We start from the raw sequence: 24,316 nt of genomic DNA on the forward strand, positions 1-24,316 counted from the left end.
TGTAAACAGCTACAGAGGTCCTTGACAATGTGGTTTTGCCAGACAAATGAGAGGGAACTAGGATGCTGTTTCTCCACATTTTCAGCGTCCTGAGACCTTTCCTCCAAGCTCCAGACTGCCCTCTCCCAGCAAGGAAATCCCACAAAGCTTTAGAGTGAGTTATCCCATAGCACTCATGCCAACAAAGAAAGGTACACAAAGATAATGTCCAACAAACTTCCAAGGCACACCATGAAAGTCACTATAGAAGCGTGATCAGAATATAAAAATTCATACATACAACATTTGTCATGACATTAGTAAACTTATACCCTTTTCCTTTTAAATTTAATATAAAATATATTAAGAAACAGCAGTTATTAGCAGAAGTTTTCAGGTGCCACCAGACAGTTAACACCGTTTGATAGCATTATTCACCTGACATTAACAGCAGAAAACATTTCCTTCATAAAACCCAGCTGTTCTGAGAAACGTGGGGCCCTTAGAGCTGTCGGAGCAGGAGCTCCAGCCTCCAGAGTCCTGCATAGTCAAGTTAATGTCCTTCCAAAGCATTTAAGTGCTGCTGTTTGTAGCAACATAAGCTGGAAAACAAGGTAGGGCATGCTGCCTCTGGAGTTAATTTTCTTCATAGCACCCATATGGCTCTGCAGTTTGCATTTGTGACCAAAACAGTGTTGGTAACACACCAACGTTTCAGCTGCTGCTGAGCAGTGCTTCCACGGCCTCAAGACCTTCTCTGCTTTTCATACTCACACGATGAGTAGGCTGAGGGTGGGCAAAAGGCTGGGAGAGGACACAGCCAGGACAGCTGACCTCAACTGACCAAAGGGATGTTCTGGGATACATAACATCATGCTCAGCAATAAAATCTGATCTTTCCAAGGTAGCTGTTGCTCGGAGACTGGCTGGGTATCGCTCTACCTGTGGGAGGTGGTGAGTGATTGTCTTTGCACCACTTGGGTTTTTTTTCCTTCCCTTCACTTATTAAACTGTCTTTATCTCAACCCACGAGTTCTTCTCGCGGTTGCTCTTCCAATTCTCTCCCCATCACACTGCAATGGGGGGGAGGGAGGGGAGGGAGCGAGCAGTTGATGGGTGCTCAGTTGCTGGCTGGGGTAAACCCACCACATAAGGTCTCCTCTAAAAAGTTATAATGTAAATACATATCCAATGTGAAGTTGTTACGCTGCTGAAAATACGTGTCTGTCACAGACAACAGTTCATATTCTCCGCTAGTTTAAACACTCATAATTTGCTGAAATGAAATAGCAGAAGTACTATATTCTCAAAATCCAAATATGAAAATAAAGAGTTTACCACATAACTGCAAGGTACTGTGGGCATACCTAAGATTAAAAAGAGATTCTGTATTGTCAAGTACTTTCAGGATCCCCATCTTTTAGGGTTCAGATCCCCTGTTTACCGAAAAACGTATCTCTCTGAATGAAAGCTGTGTGCAGAGCACCTTTAGGAAGTGCTGCAAGTACTTAAAATAAATTTTAGAAATTAAACAACCAGAGGCAAAACAGACCAAGTCTAGTACTTCTTCCCAATAATATTGTAAATATAGTTCTGCTCCAATGTTATGTAAATATGGGCAACTACTGTAAATTATAATATTTTTGTGGAAAGAGGCTGCTGCCAATAGAAATCCACATCCCATTCTTCCTCTCCCCCTTTTTTTGTGGAAGAAGAAGAAAAAAAAAAAAGAGTGCTTATAAAGTGAATCTTTGCCTGTATTTTGCGCTTCTGTATTTCTTTAAATTCAGAGAACTGCAACCCCTCCAGCCTCCCTGTTTTCTAAGTATTTTCTACAGGATTTTTTCTAAATTATTCAACTGGGAGACTAGACAAAATGACCTACTGAGGTCCCTTCCAACCTAAGTTATTCTATTATCTCCTTTCAGATGAAATTTTTGTATGCCACTTTCCTACACCGAACTATTTTATTGCATACTTATGAACTCATGCAAATGCCGAAACTAATGGCAGGGCTGCCAGACCCCTAACAAGAGCAGTGCAAACAGCACCAACACTGCAAAAACTCTTAACACTACAGAGAGAAAATAATATTTCCATTTAAAAAAAATGCTAATTTAAGACAAGCAGTATTCTGAAGCATAAGAGCCAACATAAAGAGAAGGGGAAATGAAAGTGATTCCATAAAATTAGACATACATAGTACAAAAACTAAATTGACATATACAATAGCCTGTGGTATATTACTATGAGAGCTACAAGCAAGGTAATCGAACTCTTGTACACAAAAGATTTTGAAATACACATGATAAGCACAACAGTAAGAAAGAGGTCAAAACTTATATATAATCTTTATTAAATATAAAGCATTATTATGTCTCAAGTCAAAAAATAGAAAAATACAGAAAATTAGACTGGACAAAAATTTTCCACTTTTTTGCAGAAGCATAATGGTTTCAGGAGAGTTGCCTGAAAGGATTTTTCAGGACCAAAATCAGAGCTAGATCTGCCTCCTCATCTCCATAAAACAGAATATTATCTGGTAATCACAAAACTCGGCTGGGCTGTAAGATACACATGCTGAAACACTATCAGCTTTTCTACAGTGGGCTGGATCTTCTTTAAGGAAAGCATGGAGGAGGTTTTTCGATCCTGTTACAGACTAAAAAAACATCTGAAATCCCAGTACTTTGAAGGACAGATAAAATGTTTATTTCCCAGCTCAAAGAGTAAGGCTTACTACACTCCTACAGCAAAGGAGCCTTTACTCACAACTCTTCCCTGGCGTTAAACAAAAAAGCACATGCGCACATACACAAGGAAAATGCCCACAGAGATATCCAAGCTTGAAGGAAACAGAATATAAACATATTAAAGCAACAAGTCCCTGTGGTCCCATTTGAAAATACTGCACAGGAAACCCAAGTTGTAAGGTGAAACTATTCTGACTAGGCATGGAAATAGAAACTACATGTTAACAGGAGCTGGAGGAAAACAGTTTAGCTGTAAGGTTTTTTTTAAGTATTTAAGAATTATTAAGAAGGCAGAAGGAAGACAACTTCATAATAAAACACTTGCTTTTCATTAGCGTTTTTGTGAAGTTTGTAAAATCTCTAGAGAATGAAATCACATTTTGAATCCTATGTAAGTAAGAAGACATCTTCCCCTCCCTTGAAAACACCCGGATGCTTTCACTATACTCCATTTTCTTCGCTTATTCTCCTTTCTTGGCTCCAGGCTATTCTACAACGGATTTGCCAGCAGCTCTAGAGATTAGGTGGACTTCTAAGAGACAACTTATTTCAGCAAAAAGAATTATTTTCTGTTCTTCATTTATGCCAGGCATCTGAGTAAGATAAACCATGAACTGCAAAACATGAATCAATACAAAGCTGTGACTACACCTGGAGTTTTGCGAGTAGAATTAGTATTGTTTAACAAAATTATGCCTAAAAAACATTACCATGCCACTGCGATTTTTATATGTCCCTAGATCTGAGCAATAAAACCCAAACATAAGAATGCCAACATTGGATGAAACCACTCAGCCTGGTACGCCTTCTCTGACACTCAGGAGATAAGCTCTGTGGTTTCTGTTGAGAGAGCACACATACCCTTCCAGTGAGAGTCACCTCCAGATGTTTTTCATTTGTCCCCTCCTCCAACATCTGCTCCGTTGCCCAGACATACTTCGCCCTCCCCAATCTTGGGAAAAAATCGCCCCCACCCCAAGTCCTGCAAAGGCTTTTACCTTCAGAACCAGCCCTGGAGCACCTTTACTGCAGGAAGGCAGAGACAGCAACTTGAGGCAATGAGATCAATTCAATGAAGCTCTCCACAGAAAACTTCCCCCTGTCCGATTAATTTTTTTTTTTTTTTACTTGCCTCGTCCACACCATTCATAGTTTTGCATATTTGTCATATTCCCCCTCGGTGGTCTTTTCCAGGCTTAACAATCCTAGTCTATTGGATTTCCCCTTACAACACAGCTGTTCCACATCCCTGTATCTGCTCTACTTGGGTTCTCCAGTTCTAGCAAAGCCTTTCCAAGAGGGACTCCAGAAGGCACCTCGACAGATTACCAGGTAAAGAGAGAGCAAAGGACACAATGGTGACCCCTTCTGCAAAGGCATGCAAAGGAAGAAACATCTTTGACTCCCTCTCCTGTCACCTCCCCAACCCCTTCAAATCCTCAAGTTAAAACCAGAGGAGAAGCAGGGCAGCATGTCTCCTATCTGTAAAAGCTGAGAATATGCTAGCAACGCAACTGCTAGCTTCCCCTCCCAAATCACTCTGGTTAACATGAGGGAAATAATTTATATCAAGTAAAGATGGTAAACTTTATATACAGTATGTTTAACAGATAAAGACAGGATTAAATGAGCAAGTAAAGACCCAACCTGTCTAACATGGATATCTGTAGTTTGAATATATCATTTTAGAGACAGCAATTAATTTACTCTGTACTTGTATTCATTTTTAGATAAAACTGGTTTGAATACCGAATTTTCACTTATATTTGAAAACAGATTTGTGTTTCTAACTCATTACCTTTAAAGATTGAAAGTCATGCTATGAATATTTCTGATGTCCTTAGTTACTTCTTAAACATACACTTACTTAAAACTAAACTTTTTTTTATATTATATATAGTCAGACTTATGCAGAGTGAGTTAGACAACTCATTTTCTGACAAGCCTAAAGAAGAGTTCATCTGTTCACATTAAAGCATAACATAACAGGGTTTAGGAGCAGGGAAGGAAAGGGATGGGGGGGAGCTACCTATACAGGCATCAAAGTTTCACTTAAATAGTATAAAAGAAATAGATATCCGTTAGGCTGAAGCAGCGTTACACAGAGACTTCGTAAGGAAAACTTAAGTGTGGAAGAATTTTAATTTTCTCTCCCAAGTTTTCTGTAACACACTTTTTTCCTTCCAAAAAAACTAGAAACCTGAAAATCTAGTTTATCTGCCTGCTGCAGTCACAAGGGACAAAAATATTTATGACATGATTTGTACATTGTCATGTTAATCACTTCTACACCTCCTGTTAGCAATAAATCAATGCTGCTAATATTTACCTGAGCAATAACTATTGTTTTCAACAAGAAAATTACTAGCTGGTGCCTGTTTTTCTTATTAAGTATTATTTTACAAATCAAGGCTTTGATTCTACAAGTACTCAAATTTTTGACATGTTCATGTATTTCCCTGGAAGCCAGTGAGGCTTTCTGTGCACAAAGCAGAGCGCCCTTCATGCTTTGCAAAAACTTTACTAAGAATTTAGGAACCAAATACTAAAATCTATTTCAGTTACCAATAATACGAATCCAACTGAGAAATACATGGTGACCTGTTTATTAAAAGGTACCTAAACTGCTGACTCCATCTAGGTTAACAGAACTGTAAGCTTCTGAAATGTATTTTTGTGACCAAATTCAAGAGATCTAGAAATCTATCTGAAAAGGGAGAAAAGTAACAGACACAGCAGAAGATTAAAGAGGGATAACAGAAAAGATAGGGCATGATGAATTTGAGGACTCTAATATTTAGGCCCTGTCTAGATCTTCCATAAGTAATTAAAAAAAAAAAAAAAAGGGTAATCAATACTCTTTTTCAAATCAATTCAGAGTAAACAATAGGTTTATAGCTCACACTAATTCTAGTGAGAGCTTCATGATATTTTTAGTGGCACAGCACTGAGCTCATTAATTAGAAACGCCAAAATGCACCTCAACACTGGAGTTTTGTTTTGCATTTTATCATTTGTCTCGCTTGTTAACTTTAGCCATTAAGACAAAAAAAACCCCATAAACCTGTTTCAATCACCACAGTTCACTAACCCATAGCTGATTTTTCATGACGTGTTTTGGGATTAATTTTTTAGTATTTTACACAGTGATTAGCTAGTTTGGGAGCAAACCCTCTCCAGGGGATCATTAATTAATTACAGACATGTTGTTTATTAATGCATATTTTTATTTTCCAGTGAGAGTGAACATAATTTAGTCCCTTCTCTTAAAAACATAAATTAATAATAATTCTGTTTTATTGCACAATTAATTATGGCCCAGTTTTAAAGCATCCCCAAGTTTGATCAAGCAGGAGCCTAAGGGTACCATTTTTTAGCATAATGAGCACAATCTTTTGAACTCTTCTGCTGAAGAGGTTTGGTGCTCAGGACAGAGCTTCATGAACAAGTTTGCAGGATGCATGCCATCCTGCTATTACAAAATGGCAGCTATTCCACAGTAAGAGCATGTAAGGGGCAATTCCACACAAACGCAAGTTAATACAAGGCAGTTTAGCCCTTAAAGTAAAGGGTAAACTTTGTGTTAAAACAGGAGTAAAATATGTGATCACGTAAGGGGTAAAATATGTGATCATGTGCCAATCTTAGGCAGAAAACTGAAACAAAGGTACGCCACACTTTCAAAAATAGAGGTCATTCAGCTGTGCTTCGTTGATGGTGATGGCAGCTTTATGCATCAGCAAAAAAAGTTACAGGTACAACACAGCCTTTTCAAATTAAGAATACAGCCCTATTATCATCATCAACTCACAGACTCTTTCCTAGAAATCAAGGGTTAGATCCCGAAGTGTTAAGGCCAGAATTACAACCAGGAGTCCTGCTGACAGCCAGTAAGATGAAATGAGTAATTCTGGTTAGACTCTGGTTCCCCAGCTATTTCTTCCACGTGGTATTTCTTAATGCTAATGCCAATTCCCGAACTGGAAACATTTCAGGAACAAGCCCATAAGCAGAGCAATTCACTGTAAGAAGCGTTTAAAGGCCACACTTTAGATCAAGAATTAAGAGGTTTCAACTAGCCTGGACTTGCTCCATACATCTCCACATGATGTGTATTTGAGAAGAGGTTGAAACATATCTAAATAACTAAATGAGAAAACCAAGGAGAAGAAACACACACAGCAGGTAATAATTGTGATGGGATATTCCCCCTTCCCCTAGGTTTATGGAAGAAGAACCACATGTGAAAATCAGTATCTCCCCTCCCACCCTACTGCCTAAAAACACTACTATAATCAAGACACAAAAAAGAAGAAAGGTGTTCACTTTTCTCTAATGCTGTCCTTCCCCCAACTTTACCAGTGTCCTTTAAAAAGCGAAAACTCAAGAAATTGTGCAGAATTTCCTTCATTTGACAAAGCTTACTTTTACTCTCATGCTTTTGGCAGCAAATGTTTCCTCTTTCTGGATAAATCAATCAGGAGCCCCAAAATGTCTGCACAAGTTTGCTATGAAGGAATAATTCCAGGGGAAAGCAGCTTTATTTCTGTTGGAAGCACGTAGCTCTTTTAGAGGTTCATAAATACAAGTGGTTTCCATCTATAGGTTACTCCCTCAGAGCCTCTTGCTTTTGAAACTAACCTCCCTAGTTGAAGAGTAGGGAGGGGAGAAGCTTAAATGTACATATATTATGCATATTAATAAAAACAAACAGCACAAGAGCCCCTTTTTTTAATTCCTCATGGAAACAGGAGATAAGAGGTAAAGTTACAGATTTCTATAAAAGAAAAAATTCAAAAACCAGCAATAAGCTCTGGAGTGTTGCTTGCTCTGGAGTACCAAGTGTTAGGGGTTTTGGGAGAGAAAGAAAGAGAAGGACTTCTCCAGAGATGTCTTTGGCAGATGAGCAGTGGGTAGGAATGAGCTTCTAAAAATAAGCTTTTAATTACAAATGTTGTAGAGAATCTTCACATCTGGATTTCCTCTAAGCTTTTATCGACAAGTGGTTTGAAACAGTACCTCTTACAGCCTTTATAGAACTTGGACGACAATTATTTGCAATGTACTGTACGGAATTACATATGAAGCAAATCACCTCTCCTTACAGAAACACTTAAAATATTATTGGTGTTCATATATGACAAAACTAACAATAAGTCAATTGCTTGCGACACAAGCGATGCAAGAAGTTTCAAACGGATTGCAGAAAGCAAGCAGCCTGCAATGAAGTTCATGAATCACAGCATGGTGGAGGTTGGGAGGCACCTCTGGAGGTCATTGGGTCCAACCCAGCTGCTCAAGCAGGGCCACCTAAATCATGTTGCACAGGATGGGCAGGTTGTCCAGATGGCTGCTGAATATCTCCACAGATGGTGACTCCATAACCTTATTGGGCAACTTGTGCCAGTGCTTGGTCACCCCCACAGTAAAAAAGTGTTTCCTTATGTTCAGAGGGAACCTCCCGTGTTTCAGTTTGTGCCCATTGCCTCTGATCCTGTCACTGGCACCACTGAAAAGAGCCTGGCTCTGTCTTCTGTACATCCTCCCTTCAGGCATTTATAGACATTGATAAGATCCCCCCTGAGCCTTCTCTTCTCCAGACTAAACAGTCCCAGCTCTCTCAGCCTTTCCTCATAGGAGAGATGCTGCAGTCCCTTCATCACTTTAGTGGCTCTTCCCTGGACTCTTTCCAGTATGTCCATGTCTCTCTTGTACTGGGGAGCCCAGAACCGAACACAGGAGGGCCTGCAGGTGTGGCCTCACCAGTGCTGAGTGGAGGGGAGGATCACCCCCCCGACCTGCTGGCAACACTCCTCCTAACGCAGCCCAGGATACCATTAGCTGCCTTTGCAGCAAGGGCACGTTGCTGGCTCGTGTTCAACCTGGTGTCCACCAGGACCCTAGGTCCTCTTCTGCAAAGCTGGTCAGCCCCCAGCATAATAAGTTTTAGGAAACAGTGTTGCCTGGACTTAGATACTGAGTCTCCTTTTTTTGCCCCAGACAGAATTTCATCTTGTACCCAGTTAGAGGCTGTGGTGGATGACACGGGATTTACTCTGGATGTTGCTGTCTCTCAGAGTGGCTTATATCATTACTGACAGACTATGAGTGCAAGTTATATGGTCCTGTGGTAAAACAGCGAGGTTGCAACTCATGAAAGTTCAGTCTAACTTCTGCGTGATTTGGTATCTACATCTGAAATTTTGAAGAAGGCTAAGAAGCAAACTCAGAGTATAATTAATAGATTCCCACTGAATATCTCCAATTCCATCTATGTTCTTTGGCAAAAGAAAAAAGAATCACATTTTCCATTTTTTGCCTTCCTCTCCAAGAGGCCTTCTCTCTGTATTTTTCACAAGAGAGAGAAACTGAGCAAGGAAAAGAGCCATGGCATTCTTCCAAACTTTAACAATAAAACAAACCCAATTCACATAGGTTTCCAAGATGAGGATCCATTCACAGTGGAACATCTGCACCGAAGTCTTGCATCACCACTGAACCCCAGCAGCCTCTTGAAATCACCTCTTGGGCTCATCTCCTCATCATATACTACTCATGAGCTCTGCTAGGTCCTATGGGCATAGATTCATACAGGTGTGCTCTCTAAAGCTTAACTGGTGACACCAAAATAAAACATCACTTCGACTGTAAAAATCTACATCATTCCCACCCCAATTCTGGAAGAATGAAGTAATTAGTGCTGGCAATAAACCTACCAGAGCATCTCAATTAGAACTTTGCTGAAATTAATGCAGAGGTCAGAACTTTCAGAAAAAGAGTCCCAGGTTCCCTGACAGTATTTGTTCAAATATGCTAGAACCTTTTTTTCATAACAGTAACTTAAATATTTTACTTTTGAAATAGTATTTTGTTGAATATCATCACTTTGTTAAAGCTCATAGTTTGAACCCAGTCCTAATGTCCATATAAAATGTAAGTCTAAGCATTCTCTCCACACCACTGAAAAGACCTGTTCTTAAGATATAAAAAATATCCATACTTAGTCTAACTCAAAACTGCTTAGTTACTGCAAACTTACTTTCAAAGATAAAAATACCATTTTCTTACTGATTTGAACAGAAAAAGTCTTGAAGTGCTACAGCATGCCTTTCTGAAGGGCAAGCAAATTAGGCATACCCCTTCATCTTCTCTGAGGTTCTGTCATGATTTGATGATGGCCAGACACATCACATTTAACTGAGCCATACCACACTAATAACTAACTAACTAAATAAAAAAACTCAAGTATTTGTCCAGATGCTATCCTCTAGTTTCTGGAATTCTGTGCATCTCCAAGGTCAGCAGGAGATGCCTGTAACAAACATCCTGTTTCCATCTGGTTCCTCTCTGTGCATGAGAAGCCAAGATAAATCATAGCTTTTTTTTTTTTGCCTTTTTTTTTTAAAAAAAAAACCCAAACCAAAACAAAACCCTTTTTTTCCCTCCAAACTGAGCAAACCTGCAGTCATGAGAGACTTCCCACACCTAAACAAGCCAAGGCATGGTAAGAATGATAATGAATCTGACAAATGGAACTGGCATCATTCTTCACGTAGATAACTTTTTCTGAGCAAGCGTAGATTGCTATTTTAACTGTAAAACTGCATCAGTAATTGGTATCAGCAAAGCAGAGCAGGTTGGAGATCATTTGGTAAGTCTGGCTGTTTAGAAGGCCAATAAACAAACGAAAGCTACCAAACTATGCTTTCCACCGCTTCTGCCAGTGTCTGACAGCCCCCGCAGGTGCTCCCTTCCCTCCCTGCCCACTCCACTCAGGACATGAGCTCCCACCCCGGCTGCACTCCCATGCCCCCTGCAGCTGCCTCGACACGTGGCAAGGACTTCAGCAGCATCCTTGTCACCACGGACAAGGAAATAATACCAGCTTAACAACAAGGCAAACAGAAGATAAATGGTGAATATCAATAATTACACTGAGACGAAGCTATAAACAAAGCCAGGCACAAAACAGGGAAAAAAAAAAAGAAGAAATCAAAGAACTATATGTGTGTCTAAGAGTCAGCCGACAGCTACTGACACGGCATTTGGACTATGGTGCAGTTTTTGTCACCATACTGGATAAAAGGAAATAACTAAAATGAAACCAGAAACTGCTATAATAAGAGGACGACTAATTCCGAAAGACACAGAAGAGGTTACCAGTCCCATGGGGGGACAGGGGGGATGTGTGTGTGGCTAGTTTCCAAAACAAAACAAAAAAAAAGAGCAAAAGGACTTCCAAAAAAATAACCTGTGAAAATCTTTCTTTGTCAGAAAGCAATAATCACTGTATATTAATAGAGAGATGGAGATAAAAAGAAGGGGACACTGATCAAGCTCTATATGAATTTCAGTAAGTTCTCCTAACTGCTTTCTGTAACTGCCGAACAATAGTGAGGAAAAATGCTTCAGCTGAGAGGGTATTAACTTAGGAAAAATATTATGAACCAAAATATGCATCCTAGCCTCTGCACTACTTCTTGCAACATAGTTGGGATAACAGAAAGTCTTCCAGATTTCAAAGCTGAAGGGCATATCTGACCTAACTAATCACAGCAAGTGACCTCAGACAAATTCCTTCAGACTTGAATTTTCAAGATGGGACTCAGAAAACAAGTTCAAGAACAGCATGAAGCCAGCCTCAGGTACAGTTTCAGGATCACCATGGCCACCACCTGTGCCTGAGTCTGAATGTGCAGTTTCAGTGGAAGAAAAGGAAGACAAAGATCCATTAAAGCAAAATAGCGCTGAGTGCGATTACGTACAAATAAGAATCCACTGGTAACAAGAAATTCATTTTACTCTAACTAAAAGAAACAGGAAAACTCCTCAAACATGTATGTATGGAAGAACATCTTTTTGTATATGTGAGCTATCAGACTAAGAAGTTCACATACAAAGAAAAGCCCTGCTGAGCATGTGGCAGCAGGAAAAATACTGTAAGCCACTGGTTTTCCTGGGCCAGCACAGCAACGAGTAACTTCTGCAGCTAGTAGCTTTGCTTTCATTTCTCAACACTGAAAAAGCTGAACACCTGGATCCTACAGAGAAACTTAATTCAGATTAAGTAACTACCTCAGGAGAGCCCAAACACAAATAATTCCAGTTGTTACTTGGAATTGGTGATAATGCACTATGTACTCTCTCAGTGGCCTTGCCTCCATCATTTATCGTTAAGTTTTCAGCAGCATTCACTCTTATTTTTAGTTATTAAATCACTGCTAATATTTCACATTTAAATAACCTGTAATATTCAGGTTTGAATTTTCAAACTTGATAAGGAGAATTGCCATACCTGAAAAGAACAAAAGAAGTACTAGCAGGACTACGACTCAACTGGCATCAAAGCAGAAAGCTTTGTTGGAAAGGAAAAGGGGTAAACAAATTCCAGAACGTATAGAGAAACAGGTATAAGGCAATGACAATTTCTTTAGGCCTTAAGATCATCAAAATGACAGATTTGTGCATATAAAATCCATTTTGCTTAAATAAACTAGTCATAGCCTGCAATCTCCTTTTCTTATCCCTTCCAAATAAATAGCAAGAGATGTCAATTGACTCAGAACCTTGATTACTGTGGATGGCATCCTGCAAATATACGGTTGTCAGTGAAATTGTGACACACAGCAGATGAGGCATCATACATGCAGAATTTCTCAGGAAAGCCAACAAGTAGACAGAAATCATTTTCATTTAGATCCTTTTATGAGAAGATGATTTAAATATAGTCCTATGTTTGTTAGTAGTGTGCCTTGGAAGAAGGAAAAAAAAAAAAAGCAGTAAGGTCTAAGTACAAAGAAGATGGAAGAGACAGACCCATCAAGGAAGTCACAAGATTATTTCTTGCCTCGCAACCGGGAGATTGCCTGGCAATGCCGAGAACAAGAAGCTACTTACCCCATATGTAACGTACTTTGTTTTGTTACTCTATTTCATCTACCAATAAATTATTACATCCCATATATCCCAAGAAAATAAACAGCAGGATCTACACGTAAGCATACTTCATCGAAATGATGATAGCTTGCGTTCAGACTCCACATCTCTGGAATGCATATATCCTCTTATCTGATCAACAGAAACATCCAACACAAAAATACGCATGCACAGGTGACAGAAGTAGGCCTGGAAATTCATCTTCATTTTGCAGTGCTTCTCTGATAGCTAAAACATTTGCCTGCAGACCGGAACTTAAAGCTTTTATATGTGTCAGTGTTTTGGCCGGATCCTCACAAGTCACTGCAGTGGACATGGATTCAGACCAAGTTCTGCTCCTTTGCTCCATCCATTTTCAAAGAAAAATTAAGCAAAGGACACATACATACTAACTAGTAACATGAACCCTTCTTCCGTCCACTGTCCATAGGAGAAGGGAAGGCAGAGAAGGGGAGTAAGCAGCTTCATAGCTGACTTAACCATTTTTCTTACCCCATGAAAATAATATACACTTTCTGAATGGTAACTGGATGCACTGTCAACAAACATGCTGGGCAGAAGAATGCACAACTGAACACATCAATGGCTGGGGCAAAAAGTTAAACCACTGCCACTCAACAGATTTAAGGGATGCTCTGAGATGAAAACTCTTCCCTGAGCACCACAGAAAGGTTCTCAAATTTTGGTCTCCTAAAGCCCAGGTTTATCCCCCAACACTAAGAACAATTCCTGTTCTGAATGAGCAAAAAGTGACTGCCAAGTAAATCTCAAAACCTTCTGCATGGTGTCCAATTTTGCTTTAAAGCTTTGAAACCAGACACAACACAGCAGGCATTCCGCAGTCAGTTTTTCTTGATGGCTTTCCTGCCACCTCTCAATTACTTACTAGTTTGCATTGTGGTCACCTAGACCTGGTTCTGAAGTGCCTCACATCTCCCAGAACCCGACTTTCTTCCACGTGCAACACAGCACAGGGAAGTGACAGGAATCCCTAGTCGCCATATAAATGCTGGTAATTCTCTGAGAAATTAAGCGAGGCTGTCCAAGGGCTGGTTGTTTTTTTTTTTTAAGCCACCAGAAGTTTCACAAAGAAGTTTCACAAACCAGCATTTTTACAGACCGATGAAAGGCACATCTGTCCCACTGCTGATCCAATAAGAAGCTGCCACTCTCCAGCAGAATGGCAGTATTTGCTCTCTTCCATCCATGCTGTTCATTCTTACACTCACCTGAAGCACATTTGCTAATAATATTATCAGTCCTCGTCCAGAGGAAACAATTATTCCCTTTAAGCAGCTGAGAATGGCTCTGTAAGACCTGAAGTGCTGGCACACCCTCGCATCACACAGCAGTCCTAAGAACTACTGACACAATTCAGATCCATAGTTTGTTGGAATGGCCTCAGAGACATGGCAGCAGAGACCAGTAAATCTGCCGGGCAAGCTGGTGTCTAAGCCGTCTGCTGCTAGGGAGCCACTGGACCAACACCAGATCTGTTTGTTTTCCAAATTCAGTTGTAGTTTTTTTTATTTTTCTAACATTACTTCCTACCTCTCTTTCCCATCAGCCTTCAGTCACACGTCACAAGTGATTAACCACATACTACCTGCTTGTCCCAGCATTAAGCAGACGAGAACTGCATCAAAGTCATCATACATCCCAAGTCAAACCCAAGTTCTCAGCACTGGTAACACCCCTACCCCAAAGGTATTCAGGCCATACATAAACATTATCCATACAACACTTATTCTAAGCACTTCTCTGGAAATTCTCCATCACAACATACCACACATCACATCATAAAGCAGTTCAGTAGTCACCAGTCTCCTGCTTCCTAAATATAAACAAAGTCATCAAGAAGCAGACGGCTCAGCCATGGCTGATTTCACTGTATCTAGATCAACAAAGAATTACTGCACCCAAGAAGGAGGGACAACAAGCAGGCTTCCAAAATCCTTTGCATCACAGGCTCTTCCCCAAGTCTGTCACACACCAACCTCACGCTTTTAAGTCTCTCAGGAGTGAAATAATCAACATTTATTCCAAGATCCTACAAAAAGTAACCCTGAGTCTCAAGAGGGGTAGATTCCTCTCTCCTCCATCTCCCATAACCCAGACCCTCTCCTGCAGGAGAAGGTAAAGATATAGTTCCATACCTATACTTCCTACATGCACTTCTCTCTCAAGCTACTTACTATAAATAAAACTTTAAAAAAACACACAAATGTTATTTAGTGTGTTGTGTGCCTCCTGCATTATGGCATTCAAATTCCTCTTGTTCATTCTTTACAGAGCTCTGCTTTTTTCCAACTACATCCTTCCCTTTAACTCTTCAAATTCAAAATCTTTTCTACACAAGAGTTCTGGTTCAGAGATGGGTGTCCTTTAAACCAAGGCATTTTTCATGGCAACATCCCACAGAGGGAGTAGCCTTTTTGTTTTGGGGTTGGTTTTTTTTTTTTTTAGAGAGAGAGAGACCGTGAGAGCAAGCACATTACAGAATCAAGTAACTTGGCAAAACTCCCTCCCCTTTCACACACTTCCACTTCAAACACACAGAAGTTGTTCCATGAGTCAAATAAATGAAATTTGGCTTCCTCAGAGTTGGAGACTCTAAACGTAGTAAGTAGATGAGTATTAAGAATTTTGCTGAGATCAGAGTATTCATAACACCTCCAACCAGATTCTCCTATATTCACAAGAACTAGCATTCCAGCTTTTCCATCAGAAGAGATTCTTATCTCTATCCCTCAGCCAGCTCACATGCTTTTTCACCAACCATCTAGGCGTCTAGTGTTAGCCAGCTCCAAAGTCACTGGGTGGAGTCAGAAAGTATTACATATGCAGCAGGCACAATCACAATATCCTAATTTCCTAAGGAAGGTGGCCTTAAAAAAAAAAGTGCTCTTGATATTGGGCAAAATTAACACTAAAATATAGCTAAACAACAGCAATACAACTCACCGCATAAGAAGCAATAATCACAGCAATTCATGTTGATTTTGAGTCTTAAGATTATTTTGTTTTGATTTCATTATGACATTGATATTAATCCATCTACTGTGCATATATATGACTGAGGATCTTAAACCATGATTTAAGTGCTTAGAGACACCACTAGCAACAGATGGACAAGAACTAACAGCTCAAGACTGACTGACAATAATCTAGAAATAAAGCGTAACAGTGAGCAGCTAACCAAAGCAACAGGTTACCAGCCTTGCGACGAGGTTAGTCACAACATCAACACCGGCTGTCACTCCAACAAATATGCTGCAATTCAGCCACATGTTATTGGCCTTGATCACATTCATTTGAGTGAAAAAGAAAATAGTTCCACCATTATATGACAGAGTGGACAAATTCTGTAGTTCTTATTACACTAATGGTCCAAAGACGTCAAAGCAATTCTGCATAGTTGGAAGTTATTACTCTAAACTTTGTCAGAGAAAAAACTACTGGAGCACAAATGAAATGCTCACTCAAGGGCCGATCATTTGCTTATAGACCCCTCTTTGCATGTAACGCTGCTCCTCAGAGCTGTTTATCTTCTGTCTTGGTAGCCAGAGTAGATAATCAGCGCTTTACCTAAAAGGATGAAACAGATGCTTTCTGTGCCAGAACCTACACCCGGAGAGTGAAATTTAGGTTGCTTTGAAAAGGAGGGCAACTCTTTTTTTGTTCCTTTTTTTTTTTTTTTTTCCTTTCCAGTTTGCCCTCTTCAGAGAGCAGGTTACACCATTTCAGGACACAAGGAGAAGATGCCTTACTCTCTCCTACTCAAATAAACTAACTTTGAAAACAGGCAAGAACAGCCCACACACCACCACCACCACCGCTCCCAATTATGATGTTTCATGATGGAAGAAACCAATCCACAAACCACTGAAAACACTGAGAATCCTCCTGCTGATTTCAGTAGGTACTGGAGCAAGCCCATGTTCCAGTTCCCACAATGTGACCAGTAAACATTGGTATGACAAAAGGAAAAGGCTAAAGGTTCAAAAAAAAACCAAAAAAAGCACACACTATTACTTTGCTGCTTTGAATGAAAGACTATACAAAAAGTGGTCTGTATCCTACTCTATTCACCTGAGTCTCTGGAAGATGTCATCTTAGGAAGGTAAACAGGCTATCAATGGTTTTAAATGGATTAATTCAAGTGTTCTCAAGGACTGAAGTAAAGGCCAGCAGCACCTACAGAAAAAAGTTTTTTCATTCAAAATTTAATCAAAGGAACACAATAGCAGGTACAAGAAAAGTGACAAATCCTACACTACTCCTTCACGCTATTGTTGTGCTCTGAGCTTATGGGCAGGACTAAATGCACCACAGAGATCCCTGAAACACTTCTAGAACAACTAGAAGTATTTTCTGACATGCAACTTATTCACAGGCTTTGCTCTTCATGATTCTTTTGGTCCTAATTTACTAGAGGGATTAATTTCATAACCCACAGAAAGCAATTATGTGATACACTTGCCTGTCACAGTTGATATCTTAGTTTTCAGTCGTTTCTCTTCAAAAGAAAGACGACTTCCTGCAGTGCTGTACATTTCTGAGCTACTGCATGCAAGCGTAAAGTAGGCAGAGTAACATCCACTGAACAGCTCAATTTTTCCCCCTCGATTCCTGAAGGACAAACAAGTAAGCTCCTGATGTAGCACCTACAATGTGCAGAATAACCCAACAACTGACTGGGCTGCAAGCCCAAACCTTGTGGCTTTAGCAAGGTCATCTTCCTCTTCATCCCATTTTCCCTCCCCCCTCAGAGATTTCAGGTCCCTGCTGGCCAGCTTCTGCTACTGGTGTCCTGGTCACAACTTCAAAGGCTAAAACACATCAGTCCTCCTTCTCTATCGAGGTGGCCAGGGCACAGAGTCCTTCCCCGCAAGTTCATTGCTACTTGTTCAATCCCCACTTCACAGGCCAACCTCCCTCCAGGAAAGGGGAGACAGCATCTTTCATCAGCATGAAAGGAGAAAGAGCATCTTTTCACTAACTGTACAGGGAGAACAAGCTGCTTGTTAAATGCAATTTATGTTTCAATATTTGACTGTATCGTGTTTCATAGTAGGAGACCTACAAAGCTGAAGTAAAACAGTGCTTGGACAACTACCTCCTCTCTCTCCTTCTCATTTCATATTCCCACTTATTGCCATCATAACTCTCTTCATAACTGCATCTCTGGTATATCAATACTACGCATACTAGCCAGAAGACTAGATTGCTTTCCTTTTATATCATGGTATGGTCCTAGTAGCGTTTTTCAGGACAGCCTTCTGAGATCCAACAAATACACCCGCTCCTCTGCTCGCAGATATTCTCTCCCTTAGAAGTACGTGTCATTACAATCAGGTACACTATTCTTACTGAAGACTGTTTTATCTTCTGATTTGAAGGATGTTTGAAAAGAAAGGAATTAAGTGATACGTGGTACAGCCATTCTCTGATTCACACTTCAGGCAAGATAATTGCCAAGAACCGTTACGTTGAGTTTGAAGAGATAACAAGGACAACATAAAACCTCAGCACACTTTTCTTTCTTCTAAGAAGTATCACCTAAAACTATGGAACCGATTGATGCTAATGTCACATCAAGCTCTTGCCTATTTACAGGAGATGGAAGAAAATTCTTTTGTGTACCCTTCCCACTAGCCTTCTCTTGCTACCTCTGCAGCAACTCATGTCAACAACCTGTCAGATTCCATTAAAAACATATTTTAAAGATTATTTTTTCCCCAAATCCTCTGAATTTAAATAAAAATTTGCTCAAGTTGTCTAATGTTCAAACAGAAAGCCAAGTTTAAAGAAAATATACACAACCTGTGTAGATAGACAATCCTGGGGATGGAGAGGGGACAGAAAAAATGCCATCTTCATAAGACAGCATTTTTTATAGATCCTTTCAAATTCTACATCAAGTTTAATACCAGGTATTGACTCGGTAGGTTATAGAACAGATATACCACTGCAGCCTTCAGAAGAAAGTACTGGACGAAAACAGACCAGATTTGTACAACAAGGATTCAGAGTCCACCAACCACATATCCGCATGGGTGTAACTTTCAGAGAGGAATCAAGTTCTACCATGTTATAAGAGAAATACAACAGTCGAGACCACTGCATGATCCGACAAGAGTTCCTGAAAACAGAGTCCGATCCCAGGACCTTCACTGAGACCAAAGAGGGGTCGAGCCGAGTTACAGGTCTCTGCAACACACGTCAGAAAAGCGCAAAACATTTATATCGCTGTTACTGAATTTGAGCAGAGGGGTGTAAAATTCAGCGCGATCTGTTTAGAAAGAGATGAAGTCTGATTTGATCCAGTATCAAGGACATTACATCATCATTTATTTATTCTAGAATCTGGCATTACACAGCTATCTCACTGTAATCAGCCAAGAATTTAAGCTTACAGCATGCAATGAAGAAGAAAACACAGAAATGCCAGAAGCGTAACATCAACACATGAAAATATTACCATTTGCTTCTAGCTATGGTGGCAGAGGGAAGTACAAGCATTGACTACAATATGACAACTCATCACACAAAGACCTACACCTCTTCCTGCATAAACATGCGCTGCAGGACAACTCGCACTGACCTGAACCTCTCAAAGCCTAGCTATAAGTAAAGGCAAGCACAAATCATGAGCAGCATATTTTACAAATTAACACACATATCATATCGCAGATAGGTCGGGACCCCAAACTGATTACACTGAATAATCAAGTATCAGTTTTACCAATACAGCTAGCTGCTGGTTTTGTGGTGTTGGGCTTTTTTTTAATTTCATAAGAAGCATCTCTCTCAGTTGACATATTCAGCAAGAAGGCAATGCAACAGCACTTTACATAAGGTGTTCTCTCAAGAGTAATGTTTTATCACCATCTGTTACAGTACAGGCCTACAATTATGAGAATTACCGTGGGTAAAGTTCTACACAATATTTTCTCTACATGCAACATTTCTCTGCATGGAACGTTTTTAAATGACCACTTTTCATACAACATTCAGTTTTATTATATTCCAAAAAAACTCAAGCATTCCATTCAGAGCCTTCAACCAACAAATTCATCTGGTAGTTATTTAGAAAATGAAAATATGTTCGAGCAATACGCATGTATTAACACATATGCATGTCATAACACTACTATCTATGGGTTTCTTTTAGCACTAGTGAAAAATACTAAGGCATACCTGGACTATGTAAGGTACAAAGATATTTAACCTACCTCATCAAAGCTGCTATCTTCTTTCTTCAAGGCTTTAAAATAAAAGGAGAAAAGAAATAGTTATCTGTACTGCATTTCAATGAGCACAAAGTAACTAACACCAGAAAAGAAAAAAACAGAGCAGCATTCTCCTGTTATAATAGGAAAGAACAGGCTGGCATGAATAACAATTTTATACTCAAAATCTGAATCTGTAAATAGAATGTAGCACTGCACAGCGTGTTTCCAAGAAAGTAAATTTACATATTTATGAAAAATATTATCCTCTCAGGTTAAAGAAAATAAGAGTTCGCAAGTTTTTTTATCATTTTAATTCCTAGTGAGTGTGAAAACACCTTATGGAGAGCCTGACTGAACTTCAAAAAGGAAAAGTATAATAAATACCTAACCATGTATTCAATTTGTCAAGTACTAAACCTTTATGAAATAGTATGCATTGTAGCATGCTTTTTTCTTTTTATTTTTTCTTCGTGTTTTTTTTTTTTAACAATATGACTTACAATAAAGCAGAAGGGATTTCTATCTTTCTTAACACTGTTAACTAGTAATTAATCAACAAACAAGGAAGAGGAAAACAGTGCAGAAATCATGTGAACTGGTAAAGCAAGAAAATAAAGACATGAATAGTTCTAAAGTTGTAGCAAAGATTAAGATGATGAAAATCTTTCCTTTATCGTACGGGATATCTTTATAGAAATGTAAAGAAAATTAATTTCTCCCAATCTCTGTTGAACTGTGTCAGTCTGAAGGCACGAGACTGGTTCCTTTTCCCTGTACGCCGCAACCAGACCAACCAGGGACTGTGTACTGCACGCCGTGACCTGAAAGTGCTCTTCGTTTACTTCTCTTGAAGAGCTAAAATAAGACAAACCATTGCATTGATGACTGCACTATTTCTTTTCAGTTTAAAACGTGAAGGTTTGCAATTTGAGGGAGGTCACCTGAATGACCATACAGTTCGTGCAGTGCTGCCCCAGAAGGCTCCCTCTTCATCACTTAAGCAGCATGTTTCTAACACTTAAAACGCACTTTTATCTGCAGCAGATAAATACTAAAGCACCTAGCACGGTTGAGGATCTAGACTCCAGTAGTTTCTTTGCTCTTTTAGATGCTCCTTCTGCCTTCAAACCGCTAGTAGTTTCTAAACAGCCACCTCTTCCAAACCCTGTCTTCGGAAGCAACAGTGTTATGAGCTTCAAAAAAACCCCAAAACCAGAACTGTAGAAGCTGTCTCACAGGCATAACAGGGGCAGGACACCTCTGCAAAAAGTGCTGCAGCCCCACAACCTCTGCCATGGGCAGCAAGGCACAAACCCCCGTTCTCCTTCTACAAAAAAGCAGGGATCGTCCAGCCTTCCTTTGCTTTCGAATTCCTATTTCTTTCGGACATGAAATATGTCTTCCCTCAAATCTTTAAAGATTACTGTTTTACAATTACTCGTCTCGATTTCATGCTCAGTAACAAAAAAAAAAAAACCAAATGAAACTGGGATTTTGCTGAGGAGATTTAAGGCACACATTGTACATTTTTATCATGAAATGCATTTTTATGGTTTTGAAGACTGGACAAAATGTTTTCAGACTGCCAATCCCAACTACCCAGAACTATGAGTCAAGACATTAAAAAAAAAAAGAAAAAAAAAAAGAAAGAAAGGAAAAAACCTGACATGCGGAACACTTTTTAAGAACACACTTTTAATCTTTTCATTTACCTTCCAGGTCACGACGACATACAAGCTATAAATTGGTATATGAGACACCTAGGTCACGCTGACAAGCTTTTCTCCCTTACGAAAACACAAGATTTTCACATGATCAAAACATTCCAGGAATAGCCAAACAACAGATAACCAAACAAAATTCACAACGTAACAGACCAACACGAAATGGGAATCTGTGATCCACTGCATATTTTTGGCTTGTCTTTACTTTAACTTCTACCTTTGACTAAAAGATTTTTTTTAAGAATCTCCAAAAATAAGAATATGAGCGTTCTGGCTACTCATTTAATCAGATTCTGTTTAGTAATAATTTCACTTTCAACCAATTCACTACATAGCATCTTCAAAGGAAATCATCAAACCAGCATATTTTATACAACAAATTACAGTAGAAACTTTTTTTTCCTCGTCAACGCAATCCTTTTCTTTTTAAACCATTAAAAAAAGCTTTGCTGAACGTAAAAAAAAAAAAAAACAAACTGTTTACAAATGAACTTCTCATTATCTCAGGTATGTGAGCTATGTGAGTGTACATTAGAGGAGATTAGCGGAGATAACCTTTGTGTTAGTGAGGAGCTAGTAACAAAGCCCAGGGATGCTGAGAAGGGCCACAGACTGCTTTCAGTGCACTGTGAGCAATCTCAGCAATCTCTCTTTCTTTCTTCCTTCCTTCCTTTCTACCCCGGTGTTAGTTTTTGACTAAAGAGATTGCATAAGAAAACAGACATTAAATGGCGTGAGCTGAAGAGATCTCAAATATGATTTTGGTACTATATGAACTTCAACAAATGCATAGCCAAGAACTCTTTACATAACTAAAAGATGATTATAATTTTATAAAATTACTCATTATTAATTTTAATTACATAATTATCAAAGCGTAAAACTAAGAACAAAACCTAATAAAGGTTTAAATGCTAAAATAAACAGTGAGTCAACTGAATCTCAAGAAGTTGGTAAACATACACTATGATGTGTTTGTTTATATGGACAACAGTATATAAGCAAGGAAATCAGAATTTTTAAACTAATTCGGACGTTTGTATAAAAATGGATAGGCTGCCAGAAACCTATCAATAAAAAGAATTCTGTAAATTTTGCAGATTCTTAGTAATGCCGGTTCTTTATGATGAGCTAAATTTTAAGAGGGACACTCCTTGAAAAACCAGAAAACTTCTGCGAGGAGAAAGGGTGCCTTAGCTGCAAAGATAGTTCATTTTTCTAAAACTGTGAGCATGTAATTTCTGCAGTAAAAAGCCATCCTGTCTATTTTAGAATAGTAACTTCATTTGGGCACCATAGGCCATATGCATTTCCTTCAACACACCATGGTGCCGTATCGTCCTTTACGAGACTTGCACATAGCACAAAGTGAATGCTCAGGATGAAGGCTCAGAGATGGACAATTTCACACATCACATTCTTCAGGTCAGCAAAATAAACATTCTCAGTATTAGGTACTCTAACTGTTATGGGCTGGATCAGAATTTTGCAGGATGAGTATGTATAATACAGCTAGATCTTCATCACCCTCTGCCAGTCTCTGGGTGTATGGCTGGAAAGCGTCAGTTCACAGTTAAGAAGATGGGCCAAGTCTACTTGAGGCTACCGCTGGTACCAAATAATGGCCCTTTGCTGTGCCCCAGGGATAACTGAGCTGGTTTTAAGACTACCTCCTCTTTTATCTAACGATGCTGGGGAAGTAGCTTCAACATTACTTAACATACTGTGGCACACTTAAAAAAAACAAATCACCTTATAAATTCATTGCTGATATAGCCTATCAAATAGAGGGGATTACTTTGTGGGGAGAAGGTGGTCAACGTAGTTTATTGAGTATTAACCTGCAAGCCCTAGGAAAAAAAAAAAACACTGCCAATGACAATTTGGATACATTTCCATCACTCTTATCCAACAGGCTAATACAAGCTTTGGTATCAAAATGAAGGGATCTTGTAGTATTGGAAGAATTGTATTTGGCAGCTGGGATACCGCCAACACAGCGGGGAGGCCTAGCAGTGCCTTACCATTCCAAGAATGGCCATCAGGTGTTCCCTACTGCATGTGAAAGTTTGACTCGCGAATTATTTGACCTAAACACCAAGTTACTCTTCTATCATTTATATGGTTACGTTCATGATGCTATACTGTGACTTTAAACCTATGAAAACACATAAATTGCAGCAGAACAAAGTTAAAGGAAAGTTAAAAGATCGTCACAGTTATTGATAATAAATCACAACTGAACAGATGACAGACAAAATTCCAGATTAGATACATATTAAAGTAGTATTTGCTAATCTCACCAAGGAACCAGCTCTTCCAAAAAGAGCTGTAAAACCAGAGTGACAAATAGGCAGAAAGACTTTTCCTAATGCGGGTTTGGTTTTCTCTCCTTCATTTCAATATAAGAGTTAAGTACAGCACGTGTTTTAACTGAGGATTTCCTGGTGTGCAAGTTAAGAGTTTTTTAAACATAGGTTTGCTTTGCTTGGGCTTATCTGTGGCTCTGGCTATCAGGGAGTCGACTATGTTCAAACCTCATACTGATAAATTAGAAGTTTTTTCACTCAAAGTGCAGTTACCAGAATGATGGTCAAAATAGTAGAGCATCTGAAGGTGGAAGAGTCTTGCTGGTAGCAGCTGAGTTTTAATCACAAAACAATCATCACAAACAAACAAACAAACC

The 24,316-nt window shown here is 39.3% G+C and overlaps 1 protein-coding gene across 1 annotated transcript in view; it reads right to left on the reverse strand.

Annotated features, from left to right (window-relative positions):
• Positions 1–24,316, reverse strand: part of CDK14 (cyclin dependent kinase 14) — a 330,096-nt gene that overhangs the window by 303,834 nt on the left and 1,946 nt on the right. Inside the window, exon 2 of the mRNA XM_075143809.1 lies at positions 19,907–19,938. Coding sequence (XP_074999910.1) covers positions 19,907–19,938 — 32 coding nt within the window. The remainder of the gene's footprint in view (positions 1–19,906; positions 19,939–24,316) is intronic.

Source organism: Calonectris borealis, chromosome 2, assembly GCF_964195595.1.
Source record: "Calonectris borealis chromosome 2, bCalBor7.hap1.2, whole genome shotgun sequence".
Classification (NCBI taxonomy): Eukaryota; Metazoa; Chordata; class Aves; order Procellariiformes; family Procellariidae; genus Calonectris; species Calonectris borealis.